Below are 18,886 nucleotides of genomic sequence, written 5' to 3'. Positions count from 1 at the left end.
GTAGCCTGCTGTCCGCATTTAAGTTGTCTGTCCCTTAGTATTTATTGTGGAGCAGCGGAGGACACAGCAAAGACTGAGACGGGCCGGGGCTCATGCAGTCACAGAGCACACGGTCGGGTCCGAGAGAGAAACCCGCAGTCAGGAGCAGCAGTCCTGTGGGGTCAGGGCTGGGATGGGAGGCAAGGCGGAGGGCTTGGGCCCGGATGGTGAGATGCCAGGGCGTTTGGACAGCCAGCCTCTCTCTGCTCCTCTAGCCCTCCTGTCTCCTGTCACTGTCCATCTCTTCCCTCCCCTGGTTTCCTCAGAGGTATCTCCTGAGCTGAGTGGCAGTCTCACTCCCATCCTCCCCAAGCTGAGGGCTGGGATGAGAGTCCATGAGCTGTGTCAGCAGGAGTGAGACCTGGACAGAAGGCCACCTGCCTGGGGAACATCTGTCTCCCCCATCAGGCTCTTCATGTCGGCTCAGGTCATGATCTCAGGCTCATGAGATCAAACCCTGTGTAGGGCTCTGTGCTCAGCAGGGAGTCTGCTTGAGAGACTCTCTCTCTCTCTCTCTCTCTCTCTCCCCCCTCCTTCCGTCCCTCCCCTGCTCACAGGCATGCGCGCTCTGGTTCTCTCTCAAAAATAACTAAATTTAAAAAAAAAAAAAAAAGGAACATGAAAATCAAAATCTCTCCCCTCATGAAGGCTGCGAATGCTGACAAAAAGCAAGCAGCCCACTAAATAAATACAATGACTTCAGTTGGTGATAAACACCACGAAGAAAATTAAACTAGGAACTATGGAAAATTAAACTAGGAACTATGAAAAATTAAACTAGGAACTATGCTGGATACTGCCTGATGGGGGCTGCTGGAGATTGGGTGGTCAGGGAGGGCTTCTTGGAGGAGGTGACTTCTGAGAGTTAGCCATGGGAAGATGTGGGGAGAAGCACTCCTGGCAGAGGGCACAGCAAGGGCAAAAGGCTTGAGGCAAGAACACGATCAATCCCTCTTCCCATCCATATAACATCTCCAGGGACAGAGAATCTCATTGTTTTGTTGTGATTGTTTGCTTCGTCTCTGTGGAGTTCCATCCTTTAGAACAGTGCCAGACATGTAGTAGGGTTCATAATAACCATGTTGGGAATAAATTAGAGCTATGCCTCCCTGCTATACCTATCCAAAGACATGAACTCAGCTTCTCCCAGGGGGCATGACGGAGCCCCACGATGCAAGATCATTTGGGGATTTTCAGAAGCTCCTGCTGTCAATCTTTGGATTCCAAGCTAAGAACTCTCACTTCTTCAAATTTAGGGGCCACGTCTTTAGGGTCCCCAGCTCTCTCTCGGGAGTGGAGAACTTAAAATGGCAGATTGGAGGGGCGCCTGGGTGGCTTAGTTGGTTAAGAGTCTGCCTTCCCCTCAGGTCATGATCCTGGAGTCCTGGGATCGAGTCCTACATCGGGCTCCCTGCTCAGGGAGTCTGCTTCTCCCTCTGACCCTCTCCCCTCTCATGCTCTCTCTCTCTCACTCTCTCTCTCTCAAGTAAGTAAAATCTTAAAAAAAAAAAAAAAAAAAAAGGCAGATTGGACCAAATTGCCTGGGTGCCGGCCCCTTACTCTAGCTGGTGACCTTGACTTAGCCCTCTGCATGCCTCAGTCTCTTTCTCTGTGAAATGGAGATGTAGTTGTCCTTACCGGGTGGGGTTGCTTTGGGACCAGGTGGGTGTGTGCCCAAGTGCTGAGACCATCCTGGGACATAGTCAGTACTCCGTAAGTGTGAGTTGGGGCCCTTGTCATTGAGGCTTGTGGTTGGGATTCCAAGAGATCTGCTCAATCAGGGCCCGCTGCGTAACACAGACTAGAAAAATAATGTCTGCTGTCTGCTGGCTGCTCACAAGACTTGACCAGCTCTCCAGCCCCTTGGTGGGACCATCATCTCTCTGGTCCCTGACGCCCCTCTGTTTCTGCTTCAAGCAGGTCCTGGGCTCCCTCCCTGGACTCCTACAGCGCTCTGTGTCTCTGTGTCCCCCTCCCTGACCTTCTGTCTTAGGCTCTCAGCATGTGTGTGACTCTCTCCTCTGCAGCTCTATTTCCTGCTTCTCTAGATCTCTCCTTCTCTAGATCTCTCCAGCTCTCTCTCTCTCTGTCTACACATCTCTGAGTGAGTGTCCCTTAGCTCTGGCTCTTCCTTTCTCTGTGTCTTTCCCTCCAAGGGTCAGTCTCTATCTTGTATGTTTTTCTGATTCCTTCTCCCTGTTGCTCTGGGTCCTAGTTGACCCCTCCCTCCCGTCCCTTCCCCCCAATCTCTCTCTGATACTCTGTCTCTCTCTTTCTGTCCCATGCCACTCTTTCCCTCTTTTGTTTTTTGCCACCCTGAGATCACTTTCTTTGCTCCCTTCTTACTGACACATGTCCTTTGCCCAAATCCCTCTCCTTCTGGCTCCTGCCGAGCTGGAGGGGGCTGATTATGTAATTGTTTGTTATGCATAGCCGCTGGCTGTGGGGGATGAGGAAGAGGCCAGGAAGAACATTTTCTTTCTTCTCACCCTTCTGAGTTCTCTTTTTTTCTCAGTCCATCAACCCAGCCTCACAGATGCCCTCCCAGCTCATTCTTCCTGGATTGGGTGCAGAGATCAGATAACTGCCTCCCCCGCCTAGAAACAGAATAAACAGGTCAGATGCTGTAGTCATGGGGAGCTTCCTGGAGGAAACAGGCAGGCACCAGGGCTCTCTCTCAGCTCCTAGGAAAAGTGCCAAGCAGTGCAAACAAGGTGGTAATGGAAATTTTGGGGAACCATCCAATTCAGCTCAGTTAAAAGTCTGAGCACAGAAGGAAGGGTGGCGGAGGCTACCCCAGCCCGCTGAGTTGGGGCTTCAGCAAGGGAGACAGTGCTTTGGGTTCTTAGCTCTTCCTGGAGACTCTTGGTCACCATGGTGCCCCTAAAAATTCGGTAGGTCTCTGCTCCACCCACTGAAAACAACAGTAAGTAGCTACCCTCCCAAACCTCCACTTCAGCAACAGGGACACCCCCGCCTCCACTCACAGTCTCCCTTGTTCTTAGATACCTACCAGCTGGTCCCATCCCCAAACCTTCCCTGAACAGAGGACCCCCAGGCAAGTCACTGGTGGGAGAGAGTTTCTGGAAGGGCAAAGAGGTATGCTAATCCTAAGCCTGCCCTTGAGAACCCAGTAACCTGGGTGAGTCTCAGTCTGTTTGTGTGGAAAATGGGAATGATGCACAAGGATGTGGAGATCCATCAGAGTATGACAGTCACGAATTTAGCACAGTGCTGGTGCACAGAAGAGGCTCAGGGATGGGCAGTCCCCACCTCTTTTCCCTGCTAGTCCAGCACCCAGCGACAGTCCTGCCCGACCTGCCTCCTACCATAGCCTGCCCTCAGCCTTGCTCAGCCTCCCTGCCCTAGCCATCAGCCCCACTTACAGCAAATTCCTCCATGAGAACAGATTTCAAAGGGCTGAGGAGCCTGGGTTAGAAAGTTAGTTGGTTGTTGAATGATAGTACTGGCACCGTGCTGATGGCTTTAAATACATCTAATCCATACAAACCTCCAGGTTTGGCAAGGGAGGAACTGTTACGGGTATTCTCATTTTATGGAAGGGGAAACTGAGGCTCAAAGAAATTAGGTGTCCTGTTCCAGAACCCACTCACCAAGAAAGGAGCAGAGGCAGAATGCAAACCTAGTTCTCCCTGATCCTAGAACGTCCATGACCTTGGACATGATCTCAGAGGACAAACGTGGCCAATGCCTACGTTAGTGAAGGAGTGAAGACACCGCACTCAGTGGCAAGCTCAGAGGAGAGTACAGGTTACATAAGATCCACAGCCATGGTGAGCTCCCACGTGGGATCCAACCCCCAGGGATTTTAATCCAAAGGTATTCAGGTTACTAAAGAAGCTGAGTCCCAAGATCTCTGTAGCCAGGGCCTATGGCCAAGGACGGTTCCTTATTCCTGGGGACCTGGAGATCTGAGACGGCCTCACCCTCTTCCTGTTTACCGCGTGTCCGTCCTGGTGAGCTTTATCATCTGGAAGCATGTGAACAAAAGCAGCACGATGCCCAAAGGATTCACCTCTGCCATGTCCGGGAACCCATCTAGGACCCCACTTCCTATCCCAGACCTTCCTAAGGATGAGTGCATCTGCTGAATATCAGCTCTGCTGTTTGCTGATCGCTTTTCTTTTGTTTCCTTTATTGGCCTGGGTCGATCCCCACGGCAGATGCCATGTTAATTGTTAATTGTTCCCTTACATCCATCTATCCCTTCTTTCTTTAGTAGTAGAATCTCTGAATTTGAGCTCAGCTCAAGCCCTATCCACGGTAAGTCAATTGAGCATCCAACTCTTGGTTTAGGCTGGGGTCGTAAAACCAGGGTGGTGAGATCAAGCCCCAGGTTGGACTCTGCCGTTAGTGGAATCTGCATGAAACTCTTTCCCCTCCCATCTCTTTCACCCATCCCATCTGCTCCTCTCCCTGCTCCTCTCCCTGCTTGCCCTCTGTCACTCTCTCTCTAAAAATAAATAAACAAAATCTTAAAAAAGAAAAAAAAACCTTTTCAATTGAGTTACTTCTTTTGCTATTCTAAATCTTCATCATACTGTATTTTTAAAGAAATTGATTAGTTAGGCAACGAGAAAGGAGTCATCTTGGTTCTTTACCAAGACTTTCTAAAACAGTATGGTTACCCTATTATTGACAGATTCCAGAAACTGAGGCCAAGAGGGTTCGGTGACTCACCAAAGAAGAAAAGGTGGAGTGGAAATTTGAACCCAGATTGTCTGATTCCTAATGCAATAGTCTAACAATGATGTTCAGCTGCCTCCCACATCCCACGAAGACATGTCAAACTAGGGGTTGAGCTGAGAGGCTGGAAATATGAAGAAAGAGGGATGGCCCCAGTGGATTTCCCTGGGTGAATTCAATCCATCTTTATTCAGGTGGGAGATTAGAGGTTATATAACAACCCCCCAGATAAAGCAATATCCTCTCTCATGGCATCCATACCCGGAAAACTTAAATCTCAGGGTGTTCAGATTTCTGCATAGCTGATTTCCCAGAACATATTTAAGCAGAATCTGGTTCCCTGGACACAACCCTTCAACCTGACACCATGGAGCTAGGAGGGGCTTTCACCATCTTTCTGGCACTCTCCTTGTCTTGTCTACTCATCCTCATCGCCTGGAAACGGAACAACAAGGGGGGGAAGCTGCCCCCTGGGCCCACACCAATACCCTTCCTGGGGAACGTGTTGCAAGTCCGTACTGATGCCACTTTTCAGTCTTTCATGAAGGTAAGTCTCACTATTCCTTTCACAGAGCTGGCAACAACTAATTCTGTAGACACATATATAACTTTGTAATATCTAAAACACAGACTCTTAGAAACATAGACCTCATAAACCTTAGACTACTAAAATTCCAGAATCTTAAACTCGTGGAAACACAGACTCCTGGCACACTGGAACTTAAGACTCTCATATCAGAGGACTTCCGAATCACAATACCTTACACCCTTAAACACAAGAACTCATGTGCTCTGATGGACTTAGAACTTTGACACTCAGTATCATGAAATCTTAGGGTTCCAGAAATTGAGCATTGCAGAGAGAGAAGCATAGATCTTGGAGTCCAGTTCATCCAGGTCCACCATTTTACAGATGAGGAAACTAAGGCTTGTGGAAGCACTGGGCGGGGAGGTCTTGCCCAGGATCACAGGACCCAAGGCATCTGTACCTTTTTCTCAATAGTCTAAGCCCAAGACTCACCTTTATCTGTTATTCCTACATCTGTACCCTCTTGAAATTTCCACCCTAAAGTCCTTGATTGATCTATACTTGGTCCTCCATTCAGCTCCCTCCACTTGTGTCTTCCTTCGCTCTCAGCTCAAGGAGAAGTATGGTCCAGTCTTCACTGTGTACATGGGTCCCCGGCCAGTAGTTGTTTTATGTGGACACGAGGCAGTGAAAGAGGCCCTGGTAGACCGGGCAGATGAGTTCAGTGGCCGTGGAGAACTGGCTTCGATAGAGCGAAACTTCCAAGGTCATGGTAAGTAACAAGGACAAAATGATGATAATATACTTCCTATGTCCCGGATTCCTTGATAAGTCCTCTGCATGAATTATTGCATTGACTCCTTTGAGGGAACTATTAATGTCTTACTAATTTTGCAAATGAGGAAGCTGAGGGTGAGAAAGTTTGGGTAATATCACACAGTAGGTGGAACAATTTTGTTTTGAACCCAAACCATCTGACTCTTGAGTATCTGCTGCACTACTTCTGTTTTTAATGGATTAGTGACACTGTATACCCATTGAAGCCCTTACAACCAACATTACTTCTTATCTCTCTATACATACATACATACCCAACCCATAGGTCTCTGCCACCTTCACTTAGGGATATACCTTTCTAGTATGTCTTATACATCCATCTCTAACTGTTCACACTCTTCAATTCCAAACAGCTTCATGCTATTCTTTCCATATTTCCATCCATCCAACTATCCCTGTCTATTTCCTTCCATTTATCCACTTCTCCATTGATCCATGCATCCACCAAAAACATCCATTTATTAATTAGCCTTTCTATACACATATCTTTCTATCCAATTTATTTGTACATCTATGAATTAACTTTCCATTCACCCATCTATCCACCATCCCATCCATCCATTCATTAACCCTTCTATTATTCACCCATCAATTAACCTTTCAATCCATAAATCTTTCCAGCCACTTATCCATTCAACTCAAACACTCTACTCATTAACACTTTACTCATCCATTGAGTCTCTTACCCATCATCTATCAGTCATTCCAGTCAAAAACTCTTCCTTCCATTCATTAATCCACTGAAATAATTTCATTAAATTTCTAAACATTAATTATCAATCCACACACATCTGGTCATTTCAAAGTGTTTCTTACTATAAGGTGGGTATATTGATGTACAGGTGTGAGCTTCTGTGTACATGTATGCATATATCTAGAGAACCAAATGGTGTACAGAAGATAAAAGTAGTTCTCCATTCCAAGGTACCGTAAATGGCATTCTCTCTATACCCGCCTCCTCCTTCCTATGCATCCAACCAGTTACTTATCCAGTTTAGGTCTTTAACCTGTAAGAAACTCTCCGTGATCTCCCTCAATCATTCCTAGCCTGCTTTCCTTTCCCTCCATCTCAATCCTAGACTGTTTTTGAGGGTCCCGTAGGGAGGGAACCACGGTCTCTCCATCAAGCCTGGGAAGTCGGGAGGGTCTTCCCTGAGACCAGAGTCTAGAGCTTTCATAATTTGTTCCCAACCTTGTGTAGCACAGAGTTGGACACAGGAAGGGGAGGGGAGGCAGGAGGCTGACACCAAGATTCTGGCAGGTGTAGCTCTGGCTAATGGAGAACGATGGAGGATCCTCCGACGCTTCTCCCTGACCATTCTTCGGGACTTCGGAATGGGAAAGCGGAGCATTGAGGAGCGGATCCAGGAGGAGGCTGGCTTTTTACTAGAGGAATTACGGAAGACCAAGGGTAAGGGGGGGCCACAAGGGGCAGGGCTAAAAGATGAATGGTTATTATAAAGAGCTCAGTCAGGAGACGATGGGCCTTGGTGGGAGAGGGCTCTAGAACGGGAGAGGATGAAAAAGACTGAGGGTTTACTAAGATTTCTAGCCAGGCTCCATGTTAAAAGTTAACGTGAAAGCCTCTTAGAGACCACTTGTTCAGAAGCTTTAATCAGTGGATCTCGGGGATTTTGTGAGCCCCTGAAAGCATGTGCAAACTTTTGCAATATGTAAATTCGTGCCTTTTTCCAGTGACAGGATCAAGTTTAATTACATACATAGGTATACAGATAGTACATACATACAATTGTCATAAAACTACATAATGTATAATTTTACCATCCTAACCATTCCTAAGCGCTTGTTCCAGTGTATTTGCATTGTTGTGAAACAGATCTTCAGAATTTTTCATCTTGCAAATCTGAAACTCTATACCCACTTGATTATATTTTTTAAGGAATCCAATCCCTGCCCTGAAATAAGGTCTGGAACCAATAGGATTTAGAGGGGGGAAAAAGACACAGCCGCTTAGAAGTACAAAGAGGAATAGATAAGATATAGAAAGAGGGAGAAATTTCTCTAAATCAGAGTTTTCCTTGTAGGCTTCATGGATGCTAACTAAACAGTCTGCATGAAGGCTTTGAATGTCCACGAACCCCCAGAAATTATTTGCAAAATTGTGTGTTTGTGAATATGAGAATTGTTTCAGAAAAATTGTCCCCAGATCCGGTATCCTGTTTTAGATGGCGCAGCTGAGGCCAAGGGAAGAATTTTCTTAATAGTTCAAATGGAATCATTGCTAGAGATACACAGAATCCAGCCGTCCTTTTTTTTTTTTTCTTAATGTGTCCCATACCATGACTTCTTTCCCAAATCTGTGACTCCACAGCACAAACACAGTTAAATACCCAAAAGTAATGATTAAACTCCACCAGCACTTTTTGGGTGCTTATTACATGGCAAGGATAGTGCTAAGCATTTCACATGGATAATTATATTGAAGCCTCAGGTTTCAGTGGTTACTAAACCAATTTGCGTACTGGGAAATCTAGACTCGTAACACAAAAAAATGAAGTAACTAACATGTGCTATTAAGCAGTGGACCCAAGACTTGTATCCATGATTGAATGATTCTCCATCCCATGCTCCTAATCATTGTCTCCAACCTAGACAATTTCCACCATCCAGGTTCTCCCATCGAACCCACCTTCTTCCTGAGCCGCACTGTCTCCAACGTCATCAGTTCTGTCGTCTTTGGAAGCCGCTTTGACTATGAAGACCAGCAGTTCCTGAAGCTGCTGCAGATGATCAATGAGAGTTTCATTGAGATGAGCACACCCTGGGCACAGGTGCCCACTAACCACCTCCCTGCCCACTCCCAATCTCAGTTAACTAAGCACCCGCCTGTACCTCACTTAGTCCTCCCCACAACCTTGGGAGACAAGGATCGATACACCTGGAGTCTCCAAGAAGCAAATGGACTCACCCAATCCTCAGACGCAGAGCTGGGTGTTGAACCCAGCTAGCTGACCCCATACTCAGCCTACGCTGGCCCCAGGTGCCCATTGCTGACAAACTCCCTTTGCTTATTCCCCACAGCTGTATGACATGTATTCCGGGATCATGCAATATTTGCCAGGAAGACACAATCGCATCTACTACTTGGTAGAAGAGCTCAAGGACTTCATTGCCTCTAGGGTGAAGATCAACGAAGCATCTCTTGACCCACAAAACCCTCGGGACTTCATTGACTGCTTCCTCATCAAGATGTACCAGGTACCTCTTCTCCAATCCTTTTCTCTCATCATCCTATTCCCTAGCACCTGCAAATTTTACCTGCAAACCTCTTGGAGATAAAAGAGCAAGCATTGTTTTACATGGTTGGCTTTTATTTATAGATGAGATATAGAAACTGTAAAGGCATACGTACACTCTTACGCTTTCATTTTTTTTTAAAGATTTTATTTATTTATTTGACAGAGAGAGATAGTGAGAGAGGGAACACAAGCAGGGTAAGTGGGAGAGGGAGAAGCAGGCTTCCTGCTGAGCAGGGAGCCCGATGTGGGCTCGATCCCAGGATCCCGGAATCATGACCTGAGCCGAAGGCAGGTCATGGCACCTACTCCCAGGCACCCTATTCTTACGCTTTTAAAATAAACTTTGAATCTAGAAATTTTAGGAGCAAGGATACTTAAAACATATACTTTTCAAATCATTTGTGATTACAACTACCAGAGACTTACAAATACAGAAAACCAGAATGAGTCTTTACATTCTTAGAACTTGAGAAGCTTAGACTTTGAGAATTTGAGAAGCTTAAGAGTTTAAGCTTTAAACTTAAAAGTCTTAGAGATGTAGAAATTTAGAAACTTAATACTTCTATATCATAAAGTCTTGGAATTTTAGAAATTTATGTATTTTTTTTATTACACAAACCTCAGCACTTGGAATTTTACAATTATATAGCTTAATGTCCTAGAACTTTCAAATTTCTACTTTTTCTCCTCCCATTTTCTCCACTGTCCACTCCAATTACACTGGCCTCCTTGTTGTTCCTCTATACACGGGGGACACTGCTGCCCCAGGACCTTTGCTCTGGCTGTTTCCTCTTCCAGATAGTCACTTGGTTTAACCATCTATTGTGTTTTCACAAAGGGACAAAATAAGAAGATAAACACAGAAGAGGGTGATTCTGTGTCCTATCCCTCTCATTTTCAGGATACAAATAATCCCCACACGGAATTTAATCTCAAGAACTTGGTGCTGACCACACTCAACCTATTCTTTGCTGGCACAGAGACTGTGAGCTCTACACTACGTTATGGATTGCTGCTAATGATGAAGTACCCTGAGGTGGAAGGTGAGTGTTCACCTGAGCTGCTTACCTGGTGACCCCCACTCCCAACAGGGAAGAAGACATAATCTTGAAACCTTAGAACCCCACGGTCATACACTCTTCACACTCTGGAAACTCAGTGTACAGAATCTCACCTCTGACTTAGCAGGCTATTTAATTAATCTTCTACTTGGTGCCTGTGTTAGTTTCCTACAGTTGCAGTAATAAATTACCAGAAATTTAGCAGCTTAAATTAGCATAAGTCTATTATCCTACAGTTCTAGATTTCATAAGTTTACACAGTATTTCACTGGGTGGAATCAAGGTAGAATCAGTTTCCTTGCCTTTTCAGCTTCAAGAGCTGTATTCCTTGCTTTCCTGGGCTCATGACCCTTGCTTCATCTTCAAAGCCGGAAGCATAGCATCTTCAAATCTCTCTGCTTCAGTGCTCACATCTCCTCTCACTCTGACCCTTCTGCTTCCCAATTACACAGACACTTGTGATTATATTTAGGGCCAATCTGGATAATCCAGGATAATCTCCACCTCTCAAGAGCCTTACTCTGATGATGTCTTTAAAGCCCCAAGTTTGTCCTCTATGGTAACATGCACAAGTTCTAGGGATTAGGAGGTAGTTGCCTTTGATGGTCCTTATTTAGCCAACTATAGTGCCGGAATCCAGTAGAGTCCATCTCCAATAAATTGCAGTCTGGTCTTGTTGGGTAACTCTAGTGATGAGGAGCTCATTCCTTGCTTAAAGAAAACCCCCAATATTGGCATCTCTCCCTTCTAATGCAGTTCAAAACAAGCCAAAACATTTTTCCTGGTATAGACAATGGAGACTAACTTGTTTCCACTCAAACTTTTCTAGCCCCTGCCCCATTGTCCTTGTGTTTTACCAAATAATAATAATAACTAAATATCTAAATAATCAGATATTTAATGGACACCTGCTATGTGCCTAGGCACTATTCTACTTACTTGCATGTTGCATTTTTAAAATTTTTTTTTATTTTAATAAACATATAATGTATTTTTATCCCCAGGGGTACAGGTCTGTGAATCGCTAGGTTCACACATTTCACAGCACTCATCATAGCACTTGCACATTGCATTTTATGTAAATTTTACAACTCTATGAACTTGTTGAACCATCTCATCCATTTGGAAGATGAAGAAACAGAGGCTCAGGGTGCCTAGGTAGCCCAGTGGGTTGGGCCTCTGCTTTCGGCTCGGGTCATGATCTCAGGGTCCTGGGATCGATCCCCACATCGGGCCCTCTGCTCAGCGGGGAGCCTGCTTCCTCCTCTCTCTCTGCCTGCCTCTCTGCCTACTTGTGATCTCTCTCTCTGTCAAATAAATAAATAGAATCTTAAAAAAAAAAAGAAGAAGAAAGAAATAGAGGTTCAGAAGGTTATGTCATTTGCCTCAGAGTCACTCATCTAGGAAGTTCAGGGAGGAGTAACTGTACCAATAGCATTCTTAATTCCTGTGACATAATTGCTATCACTTGCTTCAATCCTGTCCTGGTTATGTGTTGTAACTTTTCTCCATCCTGTCAAAAATCTGTGTATGACAGCCCATCTGGGACCAGGACACCGCCCTGCTCTTTAGTACTTGCAAGATAAAGACCAAACATCCCAGCGGGCACTCTAGGCTCAAGGCTGTGTGCCTCCCAGCCGTCTGGGAGCACCCCACCAATGAGTCAGATGTTAAGAATAAAGAGGCATTGCAAACACACATGGTGTGCTCCCTCAGCATCCACAGGTACTAGAGATACAAACCCATAGCCTAGCCTTGACCTCCAGAAACACCTCCTGTGTCCTTGTCTGTTATGTTTTCTGGCCCCTTCTAGCCAAGATCCATGAAGAGATTGACCAGGTGATTGGACCACACCGGATCCCAAGTGTGGACGACAGAGTCAAGATGCCCTACACGGATGCTGTGATCCATGAGATACAGAGACTGACAGATATCGTACCCATGGGTGTCCCCCATAATGTCATCCGGGACACTCATTTCCGAGGCTACCTTCTGCCCAAGGTAGAGCTGGGTCTTATTGTTACCCCTTCTCCCTCCTCCCCTCTCACTCCTCTCTCCTCCTGGTTCCCTGCCCCCATCCTCCAACACTGATTTCTACTAACTGTCCGTATTTTCACCCCAGGGCACTGATGTGTTCCCGCTGCTTGGCTCAGTCCTCAAAGACCCCAAATACTTCCGCTATCCAGATGCCTTCTATCCTCAACACTTCCTGGATGAGCAGGGCCGCTTCAAGAAGAATGAAGCCTTTGTACCTTTTTCCTCTGGTAGGTTTCTATGGTCTGAGTCCCCCCACCCCCACCACAGGAACATGCTAGATGTGACCCTCCAATCCCTGGTCTGTATTCGACATCCAGGTCTGGATGGGAAGTTGAATGCTATTTCCCAGAATCATGGGATATTAGAACTGTTAACTCTGATAATTAGAAAAGGTATAGCACTAAACAGATATCAGCAAACCTTTTCTGTTAAGGACCAAATAGAAAATATTTTAGTTTTTGCCAGGGATAGTATCTCAGTCTGAACTATTCAACTAACCCCCTTATGCCACAGAAGTGACCATGGACAGCACGAAAATGCATGAGAATGTCTGTGATACCAAAAACCTTTATTTATGAACATAGAAATTTGAATTTCATCGAAGTCACACATGTCACAAAATATAATTTTTCTTTTGACTGTTTTCACCATTAAAAATTTTTTTTATTTTTTTATTTTTTAAAGATTTTTATTTATTTATTTGACAGAGATCACAAGTAGGCAGAGAGGGAGGCAGAGAGAGAGGAGGAAGCAGGCTCCCTGCTGAGCAGAGAGCCCGATGCAGGGCTCGATCCCAGGACCCTGAGATCATGATCCTCGATCCCAGGACCCTGAGATCATGATCCGAGCCGAAGGCAGAGGCTTTAACCCACTGAGCCACCCAGGCGCCCCGACTGTTTTCACCATTTAAAGATGTAAAAAGCATCCTTAGTTTTGTTAAAGAACAAATACTCAGTTGAGTAAATTTGAATATATAATTGGCTTTATTAAATGATTCATGAATCAAGCAGCATTCCCTCTAGTAAGTAGAGGGCAGCCTTAGGGTTGTAGAAATAGAAAGTCTGTATAGGGAGGAGAGTGGGCAAGAAGTTATTAGCAAAAGAAAAGAAAGGATTGTTATAGGCAAGATCACCGTCCCCTAGGGGAAGGGCAGGTTTTAAAAATTTTTATTTAAATTTAATTAATTAACATATAGTGTATTAGTTTCAGGAGTAAAGTTCAGTGATTCATCAGCTGCATGTAACACCCACTGCTCTAGACATCACCTGCCCTCCTTAATGCCCTTAACCCAGAATTAAGAGTGTCTTAAGGTTTGTCTCCCTCTCTGATTTCATCTTGTTTTATTTTTTCCTCCCTTCCCCTATGGTCCTCTGTTTTTTTTTCTTAAATTCCTCACATGCATGAAATCATATATTTGACTTTTCTGATTGACTTATTTTGCTTAGCACGATGCCCTCTAGTTCCATCCATGTCTTTGCAGATGGCAAGATCTTATTAGGCGGATTACCTCATCTTCTTCTAGGGGGTGGAGAGAGTCCATGTGGCAGATCACCTCGTGGGTGCGGATCAAAAAATTCCCAACTAACTGGTTAAGACTGTATTTCTGGGGGAGGTTGAAATTAGCTTAGATATTGAGCGTGGATTGATGACTTGGCTTAATCTAAGTGACTCCATTTGGGGTGTGTGATTTTCTTTTTTAACAGTTTGGAGGTAGTATAAAAAATAGGCAGCAGGTGGATTTGCCTGATGAACAGGAGCTTGTGACCCATGACACATCACCTTAGGAGAGTATTTTAAGTATAAGCCATATTGAATCAGTGCAGTGGTTAGGAAACAGGACCCCACCCCACCCCATAAAGGTTGGAGTCATAGGTGAGTTACTTCCATTTCCTGTCTATAAAGTGGGGATTCATCTTTTCAAACCACTGGAAGGGTGACCAACAAATAGTAAGCCTTATTTAAGGGTGAGTTTTCTTTTCTTTTCTCTTTTCTTTTCTTTCCTTCCTTCCTTCCTTCCTCTTTCTTTCTTTCTTTCTTTCCTTTTTTTCCCCCCTCACCAGCATCTGGCACCTAGCAGGCATTTGGTAAACCCTTGAGAAATTTAAATGAACAGAAACTTCAGATTTGAGGTCTTTTTTAGAGCCATTCCTTCTTGGGATCTGATGGAATCAAGCCATCAGAGAAGTAGCTGCCACGTGTTGGGCTCCTATAAGTGGCAGATCCTAGAGGAGCCCACTGAGTCTTTACAATAACCCCACAAAGCAGGTATTATTATGAGCCCAGGGATGCTGAGGAGGCTCTGAGTGGTGATGGGGCCAGAAAGCTCCACACGCCCTCATGATCCCAGTGCAGATATGAGCCGCCCTCCATCCTCCCCTGTGCCCACAGGAAAGCGCATCTGCCTGGGCGAGGCCATGGCCCGCATGGAACTCTTTCTCTACTTTACGTCCATCCTTCAGAACTTCTCTCTACACTCACTGGTGCCGCCCGCTGACATCGATATCACACCCAGGGTCTCAGGCTTTGGCAATATCCCTCCAACCTACGAGCTCTGCCTCAAGGCCCGCTGAGTGCCCCCTACTGGACGCGGAAGGAACCGTCGGAGACCAGAGCTCTGTCCACGGATACGAGTGCACCAGCTCACCTCCTCTAAGATGGAGAGGCGCTCACAACAGCTTAAATTCTCACAACAGCTCTAAGAGAAGGCACTATTCCTACTGTCATTGGACTGCAGGTCAGGGAGGGTTACCTGCAAATAGAGAGATATGTACCGGCTGCATCCAGTGGAAAAGCAATGCGCTGTCCAAGATTTCAGCAACAATCTGGAGAATTTGTGTTCTGTTCCCCTCTGCAGGTGCTTCCTGTCTCCACCGAATTCTTGTTATAGATTCTATGTCTTTTCGTGATAGTGACCCAAATGTAGTGCACCATTCGTCTCCCTGATTATCATCTCCCGCACAAAATAAAATAAAAGCAGCCAGGGAGTCAAAGCCATTGAGTGTAGCCAGCTTCTTGTGTGTTCTGTGCACCGTCACTGTAGGGCATAGAAAACTACTTAAAATGACCTTTTAGACTCCCCTGTTATTAATTACCCTTCCTAGGAGTCCACCACCAGAGATTTCCCACATGATGCTCAACCCCCCAATACTCTATTCACAACCATCTTGCTGGCTCCTTGCCCCAAGCCCCGTCAATTGTCTCTCCCTCTAAACGTACCTTCCTGGTCTGCAGGGAACTTCTTTCACAACTCCCAGTTCCAAATTCTCCCCATTCCATTGTGGAGAATAGTTCAGCCTTCTAACATTCTATTTCCAAGCTCCATCAACTCATTTAGTGGATGAAAGCTTTCCCTCATACTTCATTTTATTCAACCAATGTTTGTCAAATACCCAACATGTACCAATACTGTCTTCAAGTACTTGGGGTCCATCAGTGTGAACAAAGCTGACCACAACTCCTGCCCTTGTGGAGTTTCCTTCTAGTGGGAGACACAGACAATGAAGAATAAACATAATAAATAAGTGATATAATAATATATTAGGACAGCAGATATTCCAGGATTGGGATTACGTTCAGGACAGGGTAGGTCTCTCAAGGTGTTGGAGGAACAGGCTAGGCGGGTTATCTGGGAAGGGAGTGTTTCTGGTGGTGAGATTTAAAAAAACAGCAGAATTGTAAAGCAGGAGGCCGTGCATGTGTGTTCTAGAATCCACAAGCAGACTACGGGTGGAGTGGAGGAAGGAGAGAAGGGGAAGTGGGAAGAAGGCAGGGCATGAAAGGGCCAGATTGTGTGAAGCCTCGTGGACCTCAGTAAGGACCTGGGCTTTTAGTCTGAGTAGGTGATGGTTCCTGGTGAACACAGGGTGACATACACCAACTGATATATTTTAAAAGCAAACTCTAGGGGCGCCTAGGTGGCTCAGTGAGTTGAGTCTCTGCCCTCGGCTCAGGTCATGATTCCAGGGTCCTGGGCTCAATCCCAGGAGATCTCTGCTCAGCAGGGAGCCTGCTTCCCCCTCTCTCTGCCTGCCTCTCTGCCTACTTGTGATCTCTGTCTGTCAAATAAATAAATAAAATCTTTTAAAAAAATAAAACAAAAGAGAAGAGGAACATCTGGAGCTCAGTCGGTGGAGTCACCAACTCTTGATTTCGGCTCAGATCTTGATCTGGGGCTTGTGGGATCAAGCCCTGCTAGGACTGGAGCTTGTTTGGAATTCTCTCTATCCCCCACTGCCCTTAACCACCTTGTGCACATGCTCTCTCTCTCTCTCTAAAAAAATAGAAATTTAATAAAAATTTAAAAAATAAATAAGAGAACAGAGCTTTCCAACTACTTATTTATTATTGTCTAGTTTTTTAAATTTTTTTTAATTCTTTAAGACTCTATCTATTTATTCTTGAGAGGCAGAGAGAGAGAGAGAGAGCCAGAGGGAGAAGCAGGGTCCCCACACAATAGGGAGCCCGACGTGGAACTCGATCCCAGGACCCTGGGATCATGACCTGAGCCGAAGGTAGATGCTTAACTGACTGAGCCACCCAGGTGCTCTATTGTCTAGTTTTTAAATGGTTACTTTTTTTGGTGAAACTTTTGTATGAGTTACTTAAGCCTGCCATAATGCATTATAAACCTCTGTCCTAGCTTCTGCCAGCTGCCTGCAACCCATGGGGTTCCCTGGCTTGTTAGCCACATCACCCCAATCTACGCCTGTTTTCTCCTTGCCTCCTCCTCTGTGTCTCTGTCTTCAATTCTGTCTGTCTCATCCCTTTCTCTGCCTTTCTTTTTTTTATTTTTAAAAAAATTTTTTAAAGATTTTATTTATTTATTTGAGGGGCACCTGGGTGGCTCAATGGGTTAAGCCTCTGCCTTCGGCTCAGGTCATGATCCCAGGGTCCTGGGATCGAGCCCCACATCGGGCTCTCTGCTCAGCAGGGAGCCTGCTTCCCTTCCTCTCTCTCTGCCTGCTTCTCTGCCTACTTGTGATCTCTGTCTGTCAAATAAATAAATAAATAATCTTAAAAAAATAAATAAATCTTATTTATTTATTTGACAGACAGAGATCACAAGTAGGCAGAGAGGCAGGCAGACAGAGAGGAGGAAGCAGGCTCCCCTGCTGAGCAGAGAGCCCGATGCGGGGCTCGATCCCAGGACCCCAGGATCATGACCTGAGCCGAAGGCAGAGGCTCTAACCCACTGAGCCACCCAGGCGCCCCTTTCTCTGCCTTTCTATTATAAAGAAACTCATCATTGGATTTATGCCCCACTCAAATAATCCACAATGTTCTCCTCATTTCAAGATCCTTAAATTAATTATACCCGCAATGTCCTTCTTCCAAACAAGGTAACAATCACAAGATCTAGGTATCAGAACACAGACATATCTTTTGAGGGTCACCATTCAACCCGCTATATCCATCATACGAACTAATGATGATAAACTATACAACCACTGTTTCAAGAAAATGAACATTCGCCACTTCACCTAGGAAATAAAACATTAAAACTTTAGGGCGCCTGGGTCGCTCAGTGGGTTAAAGCCTCTGCCTTCGGCTCAGATCATGATCCCAGAGTCCTGAGATTGAGACCGCATCGGGCTCTCTGCTTGGCAGGGAGCCTGCTTCCCCTCTCTCTCTCTCTCTCTGCCTGCTTCTCTGCCTACTTGTGATCTCTGTCTGTCAAATAAATAAATAAAATCTTTAAAAAAAATAAAAACTTTAGAAATCCACTCTGTCCCTTTGCAATCATTTATCTTGCTTCTCCTGAGAAACAGCTTCCACTCTGAATTTTCTATTTATCTTTCTCTTGCTCCTCTTTACAGTTTTCCCATATTTGTAGCCTTAGTAATTAAAGCTTTCTGTGAACAGATTTCACTCGGACCAGCCTGTTCTTATTCCTCTTAATGTTTCCGACACCTGCCCAGTAGACTACGGTGTAGTGGTTAAGAGATCTAGCTCTGTGCACAGACACACCTCAATTCCAGTCTTGGCTCTGCAACGTCTGAGTTGGTGACCTCAACATCTTCACTTGAAAGCTGTAGATAATAATATAGTCTATCTCACAGAGCTGTTCCTAGAACTAAGCAAGGGTCTTGCATGCAGATCACTTAGCATACTTCTTGGCACATGGCATTCCATGATCATTAGCTAAAATAATAATAAATACAGCCATTATTATCTCCTGGTTCGTTACAAGATGCCATTTATTTTCTTTCTGCTCCCATGTCCCTTTCTCCAAATAGATTCCTGAGCAGAATGCCTTTGACCAAAATTCCTGGACACATTCAGAATGTAAATTGCATAGAGTCAGATGCTGGACTGTTTGGCTGATTGCTATATCCTCAACACCTGACCCAGTGGCTGGCACATAGTAGGTATTCTATTAACATCTGTGTAAAAATAAACTGTGTCTCTAAATTCTC

At 45.2% G+C, this 18,886-nt stretch overlaps 1 protein-coding gene across 1 annotated transcript; it reads left to right on the top strand.

Annotated features, from left to right (window-relative positions):
* Positions 1 to 5,113: 5,113 nt before the first annotated feature.
* On the top strand, positions 5,114 to 15,040 carry LOC308358241 (cytochrome P450 2G1; the record flags this gene model as incomplete). The annotated part of the gene is made up of 9 exons (XM_080828387.1): positions 5,114 to 5,293; positions 5,885 to 6,047; positions 7,374 to 7,523; positions 8,744 to 8,904; positions 9,155 to 9,331; positions 10,274 to 10,415; positions 12,247 to 12,434; positions 12,556 to 12,697; positions 14,859 to 15,040. 9 exons carry the CDS (start codon positions 5,114 to 5,116, stop codon positions 15,038 to 15,040), a joined length of 1,485 nt encoding a protein of 494 aa, XP_080684513.1.
* Between the last annotated feature and the right edge of the window lie 3,846 nt (positions 15,041 to 18,886).

Source organism: Martes martes, assembly GCF_963455335.1.
Source record: "Martes martes genome assembly, chromosome: 17".
Taxonomy (NCBI): domain Eukaryota; kingdom Metazoa; phylum Chordata; class Mammalia; order Carnivora; family Mustelidae; genus Martes; species Martes martes.
Note: the sequence above shows the minus strand (reverse complement) of the source record. Positions and strands in the feature narration are given on the sequence as shown.